This window comes from Oncorhynchus mykiss, chromosome 13, assembly GCF_013265735.2.
Source record: "Oncorhynchus mykiss isolate Arlee chromosome 13, USDA_OmykA_1.1, whole genome shotgun sequence".
In the NCBI taxonomy this organism is placed as follows: Eukaryota; Metazoa; Chordata; class Actinopteri; order Salmoniformes; family Salmonidae; genus Oncorhynchus; species Oncorhynchus mykiss.
In genome coordinates this window covers 56,063,357-56,082,342 of record NC_048577.1, presented here as the reverse complement: position 1 = coordinate 56,082,342, position 18,986 = coordinate 56,063,357, and the positions used below count along the sequence as shown (strand labels likewise).

Genomic DNA, 18,986 nt, shown 5'->3' with positions numbered 1-18,986 from the left:
GTCACCATTGCATCTCCCACCTGTAGCACACGCTCCAGCAGGTATATCTCTCTAGTCACCCCCAAAACCAATTCTTTCTTTGGCCGCCTCTCCTTCCAGTTCTCTGCTGCCAATGACTGGAACGAACTACAAAAATCTCTGAAACTGGAAACACTTATCTCCCTCACTAGCTTTAAGCACCAACTGTCAGAGCAGCTCACAGATTACTGCACCTGTACATAGCCCACCTATAATTTAGCCCAAACAACTACCTCTTTCCCTACTGTATTTAATTTATTTATTTTGCTCCTTTCCACCCCCATTATTTTTATTTCTACTTTGCACATTCTCCCATTGCAAATCTACCATTCCAGTGTTTTACTTGCTATATTGTATTTACTTTGCCACCATGGCCTTTTTGCCTTTACCTCCCTTATCTCACCTCATTTGCTCACATCGTATATAGACTTGTTTATACTGTATTATTGACTGTATGTTTGTTTTACTCCATGTGTAACTCTGTGTCGTTGTATGTGTCGAACTGCTTTGCTTTATCTTGGCCAGGTCGCAATTGTAAATGAGAACTTGTTCTCAACTTGCCTACGTGGTTAAATAAAGGTGAAACTAAAAAAAATTAATTAAACATCTTGAACTTCTTCCATTTTCTAATAATTGCGCCAACACTTGTTGCCTTCTCACCAAGCTGCTTGCCTATTGTCCTGTAGCCAATCCCTGCCTTGTGCAGGTCTACAATTTTAGCCCCGATGTCCTTACACAACTCTCTGGTCTTGGCCATTGTGGAGAGGTTGGAGTCTGTTTGATTGAGTGTGTGGACAGGTGTCTTTTATACAGGTAACACGTTCAAACAGGTGCAGTTAATACAGGTAATGAGTGGAGAACAGCAGGGATTCTTAAAGAAAAACTAACAGGTCTGTGCGAGCCGGAATTCTTACAGGTTGGTAGGTGATCAAATACTTATGTCATGCAATAAAATGCAAATGAATTACTTAAAAATCATACAATGTGATTTTCTGGATGTTTGTTTTAGATTCTGTCTCTCACAGTTGAAGTGTACCTATGATAAAAATTACAGACCTTTAAGTAGGAAAACCTGCAAAATTGGCAGTGTATCAAATATTTGTTCTCCCCACTGTAAATGTTAGATACAAGTGAAACAATGTCTGTGTGCATGCAAAAGGTGACAAGTGGGTACTTTACCTGGTCGAAAAGGAAAACAGTGACATCGTCGAAGAACGACACAGCTCTACTGGCACTGTCTGAATCACTGCCCCCTGATGGCATGGAGGGTTTGGCACTGGGGGTGGCCTTCAGCAGGCTCTTGAGGTTCCGCGCTCTACTGTCATCCGAGACTATAACGGGAACCGGGTGCACCGTGTCGTCCTCGCTGTCCTCACTGGAGCTGTGCAGCCGGTACGCCCGCATGTCATCATCTGAGTCATCGCTGTTATCGTCCTCTTCGTCTGCCTCCCCGCCATCCTCCTGCCCATCAGAGCCGTCCCGCCTGCCCAGGTACCTCCCCTCCATGTCGGGCTCCTTCAACTTGGGGGTGATCTCGCTGGCGTAGGTCCTGGTTAGTTTAGCGTGGACCGGTATGTTCTCAGGAAAAGGTTTTGCTGAGGTAGCAACAGCAGGCAATGGATGCTTTTCCAGGACCTCGGTGGAGGTTCCGCTGGACTCGGAGTGACTGTGAGTCCTGAAGTCAGGGAAGAACTCCAGTGTCCCGGTTTCGTCCACACTGCCGTCGATGGACACAGGTGACGTCTTCTCCCAGTCCTCCTCTGTGGTGAGGATCAGCACAGGGAGACTGGTCCCTTCCAGGGGCTGAGGCTCGGTCTTCTCCACTCCGATATCAACCAGAGCTTCTCGAGCAATGGGAGACTGTGACCCAGCAGAAGACTCTACATGCTCCTCCTCTGTGACTTCAGGAAGAACAGATTGACCTCCAGAAACACAGCCACTGATGTCCACAGTTGGCGAGATGGCTTCTTCAAACTTCTTCTCGGGCTCGGACTCGTTGTCAGAGAAGTAAGCAGAGTCTCTGTAGCTGCCTCCCGTGAAAGATTCCTCGCCATTGGCGATGGACTCTGCCTGCTGGTCCTCACCGTCCTGAGCATCCATCACACTCTCCACCTCCGAGACGATGATTTCAGGGGGAACCAGCATGGTAGCCACTGCTGGCTCCTCCTCCTCTTCCTCTGCCAAACTCAGACCGTTTTCCTCTGAGAAGTGGTCTTTGATGATGGGCTGAGAGTTCCACTCTGGAGACTCCAGGTTCTCTGTCTCGTAGCCGCTGTCGGCTGTTTTGTACGGGGGCTGGAGCTTGTCAGGGGCTGCCGGGGTGTTTAGCTCTTCGACAGACTCCTCCAGCATGTGGCTGTTGTCCAGGGAGTCTGGTGTCTCGGCTGAGTTCTCCACAGTGGGCAGAGTGGTGGAAACACTGTCCTCCAGTAGGCTGTCCTGGCTGATCTGGTCCATGGAAGGACCAGAGACCAGCAGAGAGGACCTGTCGTGCTCGTTGTCATGTTCATGCTCAGAGAGGACGGTGTCCATTTCTGCCTCTGTATCATCTTCAACCAGGTCGCTCAGCAGATCATCACTGGTAAAGCCTTCACTGGTCAGGCCATTGTCGACAGCAATCTCACTGACATAGACTGGGGGAGAGTTTAGCGGGTCATCTGTTGGCTCTTTGATTCCTATGGATTCAACACAGTCATCCTCTGAGGCTCTGAGGCGGTCTTCAAGGCTGAGGTTTTTGGCATCCATGCACAGGGGGTCTGTAGTGGCACTTTCAGAGAGGAGTGTGGGAGACTGGTGGATATTTGCTGAACTAATAACAGGGACCTCAGCCCTCTCAGAGGTAGAGTCAAAAGCAGAGTCCATCATATTAGAGGACTGCTGCAGCAGTTCTCTAATTGGCAGCTGGTTGCTACAGATGTCCTCTGTTACCAGTGTATTTGAAGGCACCAGTGTTTTAGGGTCTGCTAGAGGTTGCAGGAAATCCACAAAACTGGGACTCATAAAGTCAAAAAGTTCCTCCTCTGCTGGGGACATGTTGCTCTCCACAGGTTTTATGGGGATCTCTGCTACATTTATGCCATCTATGGTCTCATCATCATCATCCCAAGAGTTCATTCTGAAACTGTGCTCGGGGATGTGGGTCAGACCAGGTTGAAGGAAGTCCAGTTGTTGACTCCCACTACTTTTCCCTGATAAACCAGAGCCCTCCTTCATCAGGCTCTTCTCTTTGAGGAACATGAAGTTGTCCGCTAGTTTCTCAGTATTCAGTAGCCTCATCACATCCGGGGTTCCCTCCCCCTCTGCCTCCTCTAAAGAGTCCTGGAGGATGACCTCTGAATGGCGCTCCCCTAAAAAAGAATTCCGAAAGCACTTTTCTGTTCCCTGGGCCTGCCCCTCTACAGATTCCACTCTCTGAAAACCATTTCCGTTGAGTTCTGGAAGCTCCATGAAGCCCCTGTTCCAGGATTGGGAGTCCTGTCTGGAGTCTCCTTCGCTGAAGATGTTGGTGTGGTAGGGGCTGTCATGCTCACTGGACGACCAGATGTGGCTGTCCTGGAGGTACGAGTCCTTAGAGTCTATGCTGTGGTGGAAGAAGTCTGCATCGGTGCTGGACTCATCCAAGCGGACGTCTTGGAGGGTGACAAATTTCTGCCTGTCTGAAACTGTGTCTACCTCCGGACCCCTGTTCTCCTCCACGGTGCTCTCCCCCTGCTCCTCCAACTGGATGTAGTACTCGTTTCCATTGGCTGGTTTGTGAGCGTCAAACACGGGAAGGATCCCGGGAATTGCCGAATGGGTGTTCCTGCTGTCGGAGCCCCCCGTCCTGGGGGCTGCGGGGTCTGGAAAGTGGGCCTGAATGTCCTCGCTGGGCACGGGGAAGAACATGCTGTGATAGTTGAGCGTGGTGTCCATGGCCGAGCGTCCATGGCCACTGCTGCTGTCGTAATGGTCGTGCTTGGCCGCTTCCCACACGTACTCGAAGCTCAGGCCACGGCTGGTCTCCGTGACGGTGAGCACCTCGTCCACCTCGGCCCGCAGGGCGTCATCTGCGAACTGCTCCAGAATGGGGTAGGAGGAGTGGCTGACGGTGGTCTGGCGAGTGACAGGGTTGGGCTTGAGGGAGTCCCAGCGCTGCTGGAAGTCGTCCTCCACATCCTTCTGGCCCTGCATACGCAGGTAGGTGAGCAGCCGGTGGATCTCCTCGGCCGTGGCCCGCTTGTCTGGAGTCAGCCAGCAGAACTGTAGCACTTCATACCTGCACAGGGGAGAGAGTTGAGGTATTACCTTTATGGCATGAGCCGAGGCTTTTTAAATACAGTTTGACTTCATAGCAGAACATATCGTTTCAATGTCAAGTATGCAATTCATACACTTCTCTTTATGGTAAAGTATTTAAGTTTTGTAACAATTCAGGAGACACTCCATAAATAACATGTAGTCCAGCTAGATTCAGTTGGTGTCATGTGTAGTATGGTTGGAGAGAGCGGGACTGACCATCTGTCAGAGTAGGGCAGCTCCAGCTGTGGTTTCAACAGTTTGATCTGCTGTTCCCTGATGACGTGGTTCAGGACCTCGCGGTCAGATAGGTGAGGGTAGGGCTGGGCTGCGTTCTCAAACAGCTCCCACAGAGTCACCCCCAAGGCCCTGCAAACACAGGGATCAGAGAAACACTTATGACTGGTGGAGGGATAATTACAACTCACAACCTACTGTACCCATGTGCATGGTGGCAACATGGGTCTGTGGTTAAATGCTCAATGAGATGGGGGGGGGGGGGGGGGGGGGGGTATTTTCATATTGCAGTGTAATAACCATATTCACATCACAATTAATAATGTTCTTAATAAAAATTATCAAAAACAGGTCCCAAAACACAAGTATTCCTCGAAGCGAAAGATTACACCGAGTTGCCCCCCACGTTTTATACTCATAACGGCCTCAATTTGTCGGGGCATGGATTCGACAAGTTATCAAAAGGGTTCCACAGTAATGCTGGCCCATGTTGGCTGCATGTCCTTTGGGTGGTAGACCATTCATTATACCCTGATTCTACCGCTTGTCCGTCAAAGTTGGACATGACATTTTTACATCTGAGCTCCTAGAGTGTGCGGCTCTCCTTTATTTTTTGGGTGTTCCACTCCGATAGCCAGGTGTGCGTTTCTTTCGCCTCTAGACCATTCTTGATACACACAGGAAACTTGTGTGCGTGAAAAACCCAGCAGCATTGCAGTTCTTGAAACAAATCAGTGCACCTGTCACCTACTACCATACCCTGTTCAAAGGCACTTAAATCTTTTGCCTTGCCCATTCACCCTCTGAATGGCACACACAATGTCTAATTTGTCTCAAGACGTAGAAATCATTATTTAACCTGCCTCCCCTTAATCTACACTGATTGAAGTGGACTTAACAGGTGACATCAATAAGGGATCATAGCTTTCACCTGGTCAGTCTCATGGAAAGAGCAGGTGATCTTAATGTTTTGTATAGTCAGTGCATGGGTCAATCCACGACTAGAGTTCCTTTTGCGTCTATTCAAAAACGTCCAAGTTTTCACCATTTCAAAGCCCTAGTTACTTGTTTTCTGAGGATTAATATTTATTTCACGCGATTCATTTCCGTTTGTCATTCATTTTAAGGTGAACCCTGTTATGTGAACTGAACTCTCGTTTTAATATGGTGAAACTATTCCTTTGAAAATAATTGTTCTAAACAAATAGTCAAATCATAGCGTAAAAGCAGCTGAGCTGGTGCTACTCTTTTTGGCCATTATCTGGTGTTTTGTGGTGGAAAACAACGTCTACCCTGTCACCCATAGATAGGCTAGACAATTTCAATGTTTTTGTGAAGCTTGCATTCAATTCCCACTCCGTGTTGCACACAAGCTTCCATCCCCCCGGTCACAAGGGGATTTATGGTCAATTAAAGATCAAACAGTCCACCCTGCTACTTCATTTGTCAGTTACTATGATGTTTTTGTTGAACCTCTATAATAGACTAGGCATTCACAGCTTCCATTTGGAAATGCATTTTGTCCTATTTTCCTGTTAAATAAATATTACATAGATGCTATTTTTTCTCTCTCTCAGGTGGGCTTAATGAGTACAGTGGCAGAAAAATCACTCCCTCTATACAATGGAAATAATTCAATATTGTTCAATACTAACTTTGCATAATATTGTAGTCTATAGTGTATATTTATAACCCAAACCATTGGTTTCCAGATATATTAAGAGTAGATGTTACTATTCTGTGTTATCATAATTCACTGTGGTTCCTATTAAGCCGGTTTGCATGGAAACACGGGGGGGTTATTGAGCTAACATTCCTAATATTCAATTAACATATGGTTTTTGTTCAGATTACAGCATCTAGCCATGGTACCTTTATCAAGATTAGAAACAATTAAACCTCTGTACTCTCTCCAAGACATTTGGAGTGGACCGGTAGTCATTGATGCAGAGAGAGAAGAATAAGATCAGGGTTGAGGGAAATCAGGCCTACAAGTAGTGGACAAAAAGGCCAACATAAGAGGGACAAGATGATGACTTTTGGGTGGGGGCATATTGTTGACCTTCATTCATCCAGGTGATTCCGTGATTTGGTCCACCAGCTGTCCCTTTGTAATACAACAGTAGAGAGGTAGATTTGAAACAGTCTTCAGACAGACTTTAGGAAAACAAGTTGAACTAATTAACAAGAATAGCAGTACAAGAAATGTGAATCAGTTTTCAGATAAACCAGTGTGTGTGTTATGGTCTTTGTGCATGGATTCTTATCCACAGAGGACCAGTGTGTGTTATGGTCTTTGTGCATGGATTCTTATCCACGGAGGACCAGTGTGTGTGTTATGGTCTTTGTGCATGGATTCTTATCCACAGAGGACCAGTGTGTGTGTTATGGTCTTTGTGCATGGATTCTTATCCACAGAGGACCAGTGTGTGTGTTATGGTCTTTGTGCATGGATTCTTATCCACAGGGGACCAGTGTGTGTGTTATGGTCTTTGTGCATGGATTCTTATCCACAGAGGACCAGTGTGTGTTATGGTCTTTGTGCATGGATTCTTATCCACAGGGGACCAGTGTGTGTTATGGTCTTTGTGCATGGATTCTTATCCACAGAGGACCAGTGTGTGTGTTATGGTCTTTGTGCATGGATTCTTATCCACAGGGGACCAGTGTGTGTGTTATGGTCTTTGTGCATGGATTCTTATCCACAGGGGACCAGTGTGTGTGTTATGGTCTGTGCATGGATTCTTATCCACAGGGGACCAGTGTGTGTGTTATGGTCTTTGTGCATGGATTCTTATCCACAGAGGACCAGTGTGTGTGCAGGTTTTTGTTCTAACAGAGTATTAACTCCTGATTCAACTCTATGGTTAGTTTATTAGTTGAATCAGCTGTGTACGGGTGGTTGGCAAGAACAAACACTTAGTCCACATTGAGCTCTGTTGATATGATTGGACACCCTCCTGATGAATAGTAATGATCAGTTTATTTTAATAACTTTAGGGGGATTAATATAATACAATTTTACATAAGAAATGTCAGTTTTGAATATTTGGAAATGAATTAAAATGGATAATTTAAGAGGTGGGCTTATAATGGTACATTCAGTAGCCATTAAGCCCAGTCCAAACATAAAAATGAGGAATGTATATTTCATTGTATCTCCACTTTTCCTACAAAGATTAGGGCAGTACATGTTAGAAATGTCTAAACTTAGATGTTGATGGGCTTAATATGTACACTTAACCTACACTACCCAAAATGCACTCTATTGGTGGAATGACCCATATTCTGAGAACTAAACATATCCTTATTTAGGGGTATATGTGGTGCCGCAACGAGAGCCTCCTTATGCAACGTTGTGATTTACAGCTGTGACACGGACTGGCACGGAGCCATGAGGTCATAAGGGAGGGGCCAGGAGGGATAGGTTCCAGTGTTGCTGTGCTGCCGAGTGGGAGTGCAGGGTCAGCGTCTTCTTCCCTTTAGAAGTCAGCTAGACTGAGTGCCTGCTAAGATTTACACTCTCAGAGAGAGGCTATCTGGACAGAAGAATCAGAGATAGTCTATCATCTTCAAAGGAGACCCTGACCTACTGCTCAGCAACAGCACAACAGGACACAGGTTGACTCACTGTGTTAATGAATTTATTTTATTCAACACAGTGAAGCACAATGCCCAGGAGGCTGCTGAGGGGAGGATGGCTCATAATAATGTCTGGAATGGAATCAACTACACAGACACCATGTGTTTGAGGCCATTAAATGTATTCTGTTCCAGCCATTACTATGAGCCTGAACTCCCCATTGAAGGTGTCACCTAAATTGCACAGTGACCAGGTGGAGGTACCTACCACACATTGCCAGGCTTGGTCTGGTCCAGAGTGATCACGCCCCCATGGCGCTCCCCCACCAGCTCCGGGGCCATCCAGCGCAGGGGCGCCGACTCGTCGTCCTCTGTGATGATGTAATCCTCCTGTGACATGAGAGAGGGACAGAGTCAAGCATGGGGCATCCATGTAATTACATGCAGAACACATAAGTGTAATTTAATAGGATGTCTATCTCAGAATAGTTCTACAAACAACCAGTAGGCTCACATTCACCTTTTTTCCCCATTCAATTCAGTGATGTGTTTTGCCAAGGCTTCTTTCGGAGAAGCATTTGGATGTTTGGTTTCCTTCAGTTCTAACCCACATTACTGTGCTTTGAGTTGTTTTCAGAGTTCCTACGTACTTAATCAAGCTCATAAATACAGCCAAAACACGTCTGGCCACACTTGTTGACCGTGCTAAATAGAGAGCTCAACATTATTTGAGGAATGCAGCGGGCGGAGCTAGCCTTATCGACAGTCAGGCCAGGGACAAACGCAGTAGGGAGTTACACTTTGGTATTACAGTCTTAATGCTTCACAGAGTTCTGCCAGACTGGGGTCAAAGGCTGTATATAAACCCCCTACTGGAAAGCACTTATCCTCCCCTTAATAAACCACTTTTACACTATTGTGTTGACTACACGGACTAGGCCTTATACTACTGTACAGTACTGGCTTTGACATCCTTTGAAACTTTGGTGGATGTGTAAGCTCTCTGTTCAGCTGGGCTCAGCATTGTGAAAAGGGTTATAGGTTAATGAACCTAAACTGAAACTATTGTAACAGCACACATACAGATGCCAGTTCCTTCTGTCACCTGAAAATAAAACAAAATCCCCCTGATTCCATTTGAAGGAAAACAGGATGGAAAGTTCCCTGGTACCTTGTATCTGTAGGGGCCGATGCCATAGTCTCCCACTTTGACCGTCAGGTCTGCAGTCAGATAGCAGTTCCTCAGGGCTAAGTCACTGAGAAAAGAGGGAGAAACCGATTAAAGAAGATTAAAAAACATGAGGATTTACAGAGTTTATTGTGTGTTCAATACGGTCTGGTGTGGTCATAGAACGGTTGAGTTCAATACGGTCTGGTGTGGTCATAGAACGGTTGAGTTCAATACGGTCTGGTCATAGAACGGTTGAGTTCAATCTGGTGTGGTCATAGAACGGTGAATGGATCACAGGGCTGCAAATAATAGGCAGTTGGTCCAGTTGTTCTGGTGCCAACCCACAGGTCCAGTTGAGTCTACCAGCACTACATCCAACAAATAGCTCTCATTTGTTCCCTCTGAACTAGGGTTGGGCGATACTTGGGGAGAACTCTTCTACGACACGCTACACCAAATATTGCGATATCTGATATAATCGTTTTGCGTCGTTAATGACTAAAATCACTCCAGACTGTGCAATTTGTGCTTATTTACAATATTAGTCGCATTCTCATTAAATAATATTTGTGTGGCGAAGAAATAAGACTTAATTCATTTAGACTTTCTTTTCAACATATTGCACAGACTAACTGATTAAACTGCACAGTTTAGATTTGTAAAGTTCAAATTAAATATAGTCTTGCGCATCACAATATATCAATGTCATCATATATCAGCCCAACCCAAGTTTGAACACAAGTAAGCGGTTTGGGATAAACACTGCAGTTCACACAGCTGTAGTCTCTGAAGAGAAAACAATACTCTGAACCTTATCTTGTTCATCAATCATTTGGGAAGAAGATGGAACTCCGTGCTGCTGCAGGAGACATTTAGATTGGCTCTGTGCTGCTGCAGGAGACATTTAGATTGGCTCTGTGCTGCTGCAGGAGACATTTAGATTGGCTCTGTGCTGCTGCAGGAGACATTTAGATTGGCTCTGTGCTGCTGCAGGAGACATTTAGATTGGCTCTGTGCTGCTGCAGGAGACATTTAGATTGGCTCTGTGCTGCTGCAGGAGACATTTAGATTGGCTCTGTGCTGCTGCAGGAGACATTTAGATTGGCTCTGTGCTGCTGCAGGAGACATTTAGATTGGCTCTGTGCTGCTGCAGGAGACATTTAGATTGGCTCTGTGCTGCTGCAGGAGACATTTAGATTGGCTCTGTGCTGCTGCAGGAGACATTTAGATTGGCTCTGTGCTGCTGCAGGAGACATTTAGATTGGCTCTGTGCTGCTGCAGGAGACATTTAGATTGGCTCTGTGCTGCTCTCATGTGATCATGCAATGGAAATAAATAATTGAAAGGGTGGAATATACAGTCAGTTGCCAGTTTATTAGGTACACCCATCGAGTACCGGGTCAGACCTCCCTGTAGCCATGAAGGGATGTACCTGGTCAGCAACAATGTTGAGATACGCTGTGGTATTCGAATGTTGCTCAATTGGTATTCAGGGACCTAACGTGTCAGGAAAACATTCCCCACACCATTACACCACCAGCCTGTGCCAGGATGGGGCCATGGACTCATGCTGCTTATGCCAAATCCAGGATTCGTCAGACCAGGCAATGTTTTTCCATTCATCAAATTGTCCGGTCTTGGTGGTTTAGTGTTAATGAGACTCTTCTTGTTTTTAGCTGATAGGAGTGGAACTCGGTGTGGTCATCTGCTGCAATAGCCCATCCATGACAAGGACTGACGAGTGGTACGTTCCAAGATGCCGCTCTGCACATCACTGTTGTACTGCGCCGTTATTTGCCTGTTTGTGGCCCGCCTGTTAGCTTGCACGACTCTTGCCATTCTCCTTCGACCCCTCTCATCAACTAGCTGTTTTCACCCACAGGACTGCATGGTTGTTTTGGTCACACCTTTCTCGTAAACCGTAGACACTGTCGTGCATGAAAAGCCCAGGAGGCCAGCTGTTTCTGAGGTACTGAAACCGACACGGCTGGCACCGACGATCTTACCATGCTCAAAGTCACTTAGGTCACTAGTTTCGCCTATTCTAACATTTAATTGAACAGTAACTGAATGCCTTGATGCCGGTCTGCCTGCTTTATATAGCAAGCCACGGCCAGTATTTTTGGGGTGGTGTACCTAATAAACGGTCCACAGTATATTTTCATGCCTTAAATACACTGTACAGGCCTATGACAGGATGACATAATATCCCAGTGACAAATTTTGAATAATTATATTTTCCTCACCGTAATATGATTAAATGCCATGTCTCAGGTGATTAAGGACCCCTTCAACCTGACTCTAAATCCAACCACCACAGACCCAGGTCAGAGCAGGGCCAGACAAAGACTGGACTCTTGAGTGGCTTTAGACCCAAAAACATTTGGACTTATATCTTGCATCACTAGAGGAAACCTCATCCAGTTGCTTCTGTTCCGCCCCTAGTAACAAAATCACTGATGCTGGAGCTTTTCCCCACTCACTCATACAGCACCAGGATATTGTTCCCAGGGAAGAACACTCACAGGTGGGCAGTGAGGCGGGGTGGACAGGGGAGGGCGATAATGGGGGACAGGGCTGTCTGAGTGGACAGATGGTATCTCATTCAGACTGGGACCCTCATGGAGGGAGAGGCTCTGGTTTCCCCTTGGCCCAAGAAACATTTCACCACCAACCCGTTCCAAGCGCGTCTCTTTTACCCCGTCTATCCGTGGACATCGCTGACACTAGTGGTCTGTGCTCGTACACCCCGAGAGCTACTGTCAGGCCCACTGAAACATCGGCAAGATAAATTGAGAGATATTTTAAACCTCTTCTGTCCTGGATGTTCCCTGCTGTTGGCGAACACAGTGCATTACAGTACTACTGGAAGATCAGGGAGAGAGAATCAGATTCAAAGTCGTATCCCTACAAGGCAAATGGCATGGGGGCAGTTTGGTGCAGACACATCAGCAGATTCTTAACCTCTGACAGAAAATCCATATAGTTCAGAGACCTAGCGAGTTAAAAACAAAGACCTTACAACAACAAAAAAGGAGATCAACTGATTTTGCTCATTTTTTTCAAGTCAAGTGAAACTATCATTTGCGTAAAATGACCAAATGAATTCAAATATGTGCTGGATGCTATGGTTGTCACACTGGTCGAAAAACTGGGGAACACAGTTCCCTCTCCTCTACTGCCCCATATGCTATTTCTCCCCAGGGTTGTTATGTAATGTCAGTCAGAGTGGTTCTCCTGGACCGCCATGACAGCTCGTTGTCTTATTGCTGTGGCCACCCCGTCACAATAACACGCTGGGCTCAGACCACAGACCCTAAGCCTTGGCTATAGTTTCAGTTCACACCACTGCCACCGTCCCAGAAGGCTTTGTGGCACAGTGCTAGCCACAGCCCCGTGTCGGGTACTTTGTGGGCGGGGCATCACACCTTGGTAGTAAATCAACTTTGCAACCCAACCAAAAGAAAAGCGGTGCACTATTTTTTATTACGACTGTCATTACGACCCTGTTAACGGTGGAATCTCGTACTTGGGCTCCTTTTGAGTTGTAACACAGGATAATAAATGGCCAACATGAGGCTATCCATTTACACGCAAACAGCAGAATCATCATATCCCTCTGACAGGCTGATAGTTGACACTGTGGCAATGCGTGGGAGCTGGGTAATTGGAGCCCTTTGGGTTTATTCTGAGCATGCAAAACAGAGCATGTGGATGCGCTGAGCGGAGCCTACATGTCCTGCACTGCCGGGTAAAATGTTCAACCAAACAGGCCCTTGCAGCACTCTCCTTTTTGGACAGGCCCAGTGTCCCTGTTTTAGGATTGGCTCAGTGTTGGCTTGGGAGTAGGAGTACGTATCCATAAGAGAAAGTTGCCATGAGGGAGGCCAAAACCACATATTTCATTTGATAGAGACAGACACATTAATATCACTTGTCTGATACTATCGTAACTCAACATTTTTAAGTTGGAAGATGTAAAAACAGACAGTACTACTCAAAATGTTTGATGAAGTCTTAATTCCTTGAAACACGACTGTCGTTTGACATCTGAAGGCTGTGCCCTTAGCTAAAGCCGTGTCTAGTTGTGACTGACTGGTGTAAACGGAGCCAGAGCAGAAGTGCTACCTGTGCAGGAAGTTGTGTTTGTGGAGGTGGGTGACGCCAGCAGCGATTTCACAGGCCATCTTCTGCAGCTGCAGCAGCTCAGCATTTCGGAACATCCAATCCTGCTGAGACAGGTAGCTCCGGAGGTCCCCCTGAAATGGAGACACATGCACAGGATAACACCTGTGTACTAGTTTCAATGCCAAAAACAGCATTTGCTTAGTCCTTATTTTAATATAAAATGGCACACAGAAACATCACAACTTGAAGCTCCTGTAATATGGACTTGAGTGACTATCTGAAGGTGCATTGTAAGCAGTCATCCACACAGGGGCAGTAGACTCCCTCCAACTGCATAGCTCTCTCCAGCCCAGCAAGGTTTTACTGCTGATGGGGGAGTAGAACCAAATAAGGGCCCAGTTGTTTAATACACCTAGGTCTATATGCTGTGTCACGGCAATTTTAAAATACAAAATCCGGCCAGTGGGGTGGATCGACTCTTGCCGAATGGCCAGGTCACGTTTCTGGGCACACGGTCAAAAGCTCCGTTTGGGGGGAGAGGAGGTGAACGGGGCAGGCCAGAGGTGTGTGAGAACAACGAGTCCCACAGTCTGGGGAAATAGGTTGAGGGTGGCAAAATTAATTCCCACCCCTCAGATGTTGGGGAGGGCAGCTGAGGCTGATGCCAGAATGTAACTAACCACCAACCCACCAGAGACCTCTGATTGTAGTGGTACAAACCGTCACTGTGGGTTAGGCCGAGGTGGCATGAGTGCAAGGCATTCATCTGTCAGTTTAGATCAGTAACGTTGGGATAATGAGTGAGTTGATGGATTCACTGACAAGGCTCCTCCTGAGGTAATAGGGGCTTGCCTCGTACTATTGTGTCAACAGTGGCTGTGGTTCACACCCTGCAGGCAACTCAAAGCTCTGAGAACTGCCATGAAAGGCTTGCATTCTCACCTACATCTCTCAACATAGTGTAGCCTCCTTTTAAAGGACAAAACCTTCACAAAACATTAGTAACACTTTTACCATTAAAATAAATAATGTTGTGAAAAACAAACGACGGAAAGAACATTGAGCAAAGACCACCATCGTTGATTGACTGTATTTTAACCCAATGACCACTGATCGTCTTGAAATCTAGCTGGGTAGATAGCCAATGAGCTGAGGTAAACGGCAATATGCAATGGTTATGTGTTGGAAGACCAACCACAATAGCCACACCCTTATTTTGACACTGCGCCACTAATCCAGGATGGAATTTCACTAAAGGGGGCATTATAATGTATCATTACAAAGGACTTTAGCTACACACACCCTCTGCTACTTTGTCATTTATCCTACAAATACGAGGAACAGTAGAGGCCCCAATATGGAGCCCTGTGGAACACCACATGATATCCCTCTAGCCCCCAGGCGGTCCTTCACCAGGATCCATTCTGATCGGTCCCTTATACAAAGCCAGTCAGATCAACTGGGTCCTTGACAAGGATAGGATCTACTCCAATAAGGTCCTTCTATACACAACCAGTCAGTGAAAAGGGCTGCAGGCCCAGGTATGTATGGGGATCAGGTCCACCACGGTGGGGGAGCTCTGGAGAAGGTGACTGCTGTGTCACCCGGAGCTAAGAGGACTCCTGTGGAATGTGGTAGTGAAAACACAGCCACTCTGCGGGGTCAAACAATATACAGGCAGCTTTCGGTAAAACTGTCAATCCACACGACTCAAGGTAATGGATCAGCCGTGTTTACTCAGCGCTCTCTGTGCCCTTACTGACTACAAGCAGCTTAGACCAGAATACTGACGGAACCACCATAACTCTTGTTATTGTCTTGCTGGAAGATCCACTTGCGGCCAAGTTTCAGCCTCCTGGCAGAGGCAACCAGGTTTTTGACAAATATATCCTGGTACTGGGTAAAGTTCATGATGCCGTTGAGTGTTGAGCTTAACAAGGGACCCCAGGAACAGTGGAAGAAAAATTGCCCCATAAGATTAACGTCCACCATCATAATTTACAGTAGGCAGTGTTTCCGCTGCAACCATTTAGCTGTGGCACTGCAAAGTCATTGCCGCTACTTTCTGCCAAGGCGCACTTTGAAGACGCTATAACAGTCCACATTTACTTCTCCTCTGCAAATACAATGAGTAATGACTAGAAAATCCAGACAGCGCCACAGTAGAATATTTGATATATTTACCTAGTCTGTTTGTTGTTGTGTGTTTTTTGCAAGATAAATGTTCCTCTCAAGGTGCATTCAAGTTGACAGTGTTATAGGAAGGGACAAGCAGCCAATTATTAATGCAACAGCAGTTTTAATGGCATTTGTTTAAAAGAGCTTTCCATTCCTACTTTCTTATCTTCAAAATGTGTGTAAACTGTACCATTGTAAACCCAGAGTTTTAGCAGTGGCATGGTTAACCTCTCTGCGCACGGAACCCGGTAGCGGGCTGAAATTCCACAACATACGGTGATCACTACATGAAGTCATATTAAACATTCATGAAAATACAAGTGTCTCACATGTATCGAAAGCCTAGAATCTTGCTAATCCAACTGCGTTGTCAGATTTAAAAAAGGATTTACTGCGAAAGAATACGATGTGATTATCTGAGGATAGAGCCCCATAAAATATATATATATATTTCAACCAGCACAGGCTAACAAAATCAAACTGCATTAAAATAAATAGTTTACCTTTGACGATCTTCGTCTGTTTGCAATTCCAATGCTCATTGTTACACAATGAATTATCTTTTGTTTGATAAAATCCGTTTTTATAGCCTAACACGAAATGTTTTGTGAACCGCTTGTGTCGTGAATTCCGTCTCATTCCATTTTCGACGACACATTCGAAGGTAAATACCCACACAAAACGTGACTTTTCCAGTCATGTTTGGTTTCATTGCAATCAACTGGTTTGTTTGTAACACAACCAAACCTGATGGGACGTATTGGCTGAAAGAAACCGATTTGAAGACAAGTAATGACATCACTGTGCACCAATGATATGACCACTGTTTCGTTGATTGACTGTATTTTAACCCAATGACCACTGATCGTCTTGAAATCTAGCTGGGTAGATAGCCAATGAGCGGAGGTAAACGGCAATATGCAATGGTTGTGTGTTGGAAGACCAACCCATGTAGTAAACTCCGGCGTAAAGACAGTCATTCCCTATTCAAGTTTTATACCGGAAGGAACTACGCATATTACGAAACAGCATTGTTTGGTAAACGCGCAGATTCAGCTGTTTATATATCAATGAGTATGGCGACTAAGTCAGGGAAAGCTAAATCGAAGTCTAGATATACAGGTGTACACACAATTTTAGAAGAAATTGATAGGAAAAGCGAGACAGAGATTGTTGTAGGACGATTCATTTAGTGATTCCCAAGTGGAGGAATATTTTTTGAACAGAGAGGACATGTTTTGGACTGGTAAGTTCTTCTCGTGCTAATGCCCTTGTTTGAAATGAATAATATAAAATATTAGTGATTTCTTTTTATTTTAGAAGCAATATATAAAAATGTAATGTAATGAAATGTGAGATGCGTGTGTCTGCCGCCCCAACCCACATGAAATAGCCTATTTGAGGCTGTTGAGTGGAGGGCAGGCCCACAACAATGGCCAAAGTGAAATGGATAATAATAATAAAGACAGTAGATCTAGCAGGTCTATAATAATATATTCAACCTTATGTTCCCTGTACTCATATATATGTCTTCATGCAGAAACTGAAAAAAAGTAGGGGGTAGCTCTTGAGAAGTTAAGAACATTAGCACGCCACAATTCACTGTGAGTGCATTGGGGAGTGTGGGGCAGAATGTAACACAGGTCAATGGTAAGGTAACTTGGGGTAAAACACAGCCCCACCGGAATATATTTTTTTGGAGTGACTCAAAATTGTGATGAGACCGATTACATTTGTTGCTGAGCAAGACTAGTGGCCACCAGGGATAGTGTTGGGGGGGAGGGGGGGGGGGGGGGGTAAATGGTGACATGACGTGGTTTCTGTAAGAAGTGCATGACCTCAAGTTACCCTATCAGGTAGGCAGGCCTACATAATGTTCGCTGTGTTTATGCACGTTTTTGGAACATCAAATTCATCAATAAGATACTAACTAATTAAAAGATCACATTTGGGATCTAACTAATGATTAGATCAATAGGATAAATGCAGATAAGCAAACCCAAGATTCAGACTATTTATAGCCACTATGCTGTTTTCAGCTGGCCTACAGGTAAAATATGGACCATGCATAGGCTATATTCACAATGTTCCAATATGTATAAAAATAAATAAATACAAATATGGACCATGCATAGGCTATATTCACAATGGTCCAACATGTATAAAAATAAATAAAAATTTTAAACAAATAATTTTACCAGTATGTTATTAGGCTCATTATATTTTAGACGGTGTGAGCATTATTTTATTTTTCATTCAATTTGGAGTAAAAAGTCAACAGAACAGAGCTTCTCAATCTTTCAATATTAAAAATTCTCTGGGGGGACCCCCTCCGCAACTTCTCCCCCAGAGCTCCCTTTTCATGTCATCCAACAAATGTTTGCTAAACGGCATTGGATTGGTTGGTACTTTGGTCAGATGACATGAAAATAGAGCACTTTGGCCACGCACACCAATGGTGGGTTTGGTGTTGAAATGAGAATGTATGAGCAGAAAAGAACCCCATACCTACTGTAAAATATGGTGGTGGATCTTTGATGTTATGGGGTTATTTTGCTTCCACTGGGGCCCTTGTTAAGGTCAACGGCTTCATGAACTTTACCCAGTACCAGGATATTTCAGCCCAAAATCTGGTTGCCTCTGTCAGGAGGCTGAAACTCGGCTGCAAGTGGATCTTCCAGCAACACAATAACCCAAGCACACATTAAAATCAACAAAGAAATGGTTAATTGGCTACAAAACTGACATTTTGCAACGGCCATCTCAGTCTCCAGACTTGAAACTACTATAAAAACCTGTGGTTGGATAAAGGATATCAAGGATCTGGAAAGATTCTGTAGGGAGGAATGGTCTAAGATCCCTGCCAATGTCTTCTCCAACTCATAAAACATTTTAGAAAAATGCTCAGTGCCATTATGCTAGCAAGGTGAGGTATTGAAAAGTATTGAAAACAGGAGTGTAAATCATTTTGACCCCAATGTTTGATATGAAGTTTTTTTATTTAATTTACTTTATCCATACAAATATCATGACACCTAAATAATTGAACAATAAAAAAAGGTGCAAAACACCCCACCCATACCTTCTGGATGGTGAGTGACAAAACACCCCACCCATACCTTCTGGATGGTGAGTGACAAAACACCCCACCCATACCTTCTGGATGGTGAGTGACAAAACACCCCACCCATACCTTCTGGATGGTGAGTGACAAAACACCCCACCCATACCTTCTGGATGGTGAGTGACAAAACACCCCACCCATACCTTCTGGATGGTGAGTGACAAAACACCCCACCCATACCTTCTGGATGGTGAGTGACAAAACACCCCACCCATACCTTCTGGATGGTGAGTGACAAAACACCCCACCCATACCTTCTGGATGGTGAGTGAC

The 18,986-nt window shown here is 45.2% G+C and overlaps 2 protein-coding genes across 6 annotated transcripts in view; both read right to left on the bottom strand.

The window, feature by feature from the left end:
- Positions 1 to 18,986, bottom strand: part of LOC110538788 (brain protein I3) — a 698,720-nt gene that overhangs the window by 41,242 nt on the left and 638,492 nt on the right. The window lies entirely within an intron of this gene.
- Positions 1 to 18,986, bottom strand: part of LOC110485236 (serine/threonine-protein kinase LMTK2) — a 52,554-nt gene that overhangs the window by 5,851 nt on the left and 27,717 nt on the right. For both annotated transcript variants that reach the window (XM_036941568.1, XM_036941569.1), the window contains exons 7-11: positions 13,412 to 13,542; positions 9,284 to 9,368; positions 8,381 to 8,502; positions 4,513 to 4,662; positions 1,198 to 4,273 (exon numbers count right to left, since the gene is read on the bottom strand). In XM_036941568.1, the coding sequence (XP_036797463.1) occupies positions 1,198 to 4,273; positions 4,513 to 4,662; positions 8,381 to 8,502; positions 9,284 to 9,368; positions 13,412 to 13,542 (3,564 nt within the window). The remainder of the gene's footprint in view (positions 1 to 1,197; positions 4,274 to 4,512; positions 4,663 to 8,380; positions 8,503 to 9,283; positions 9,369 to 13,411; positions 13,543 to 18,986) is intronic.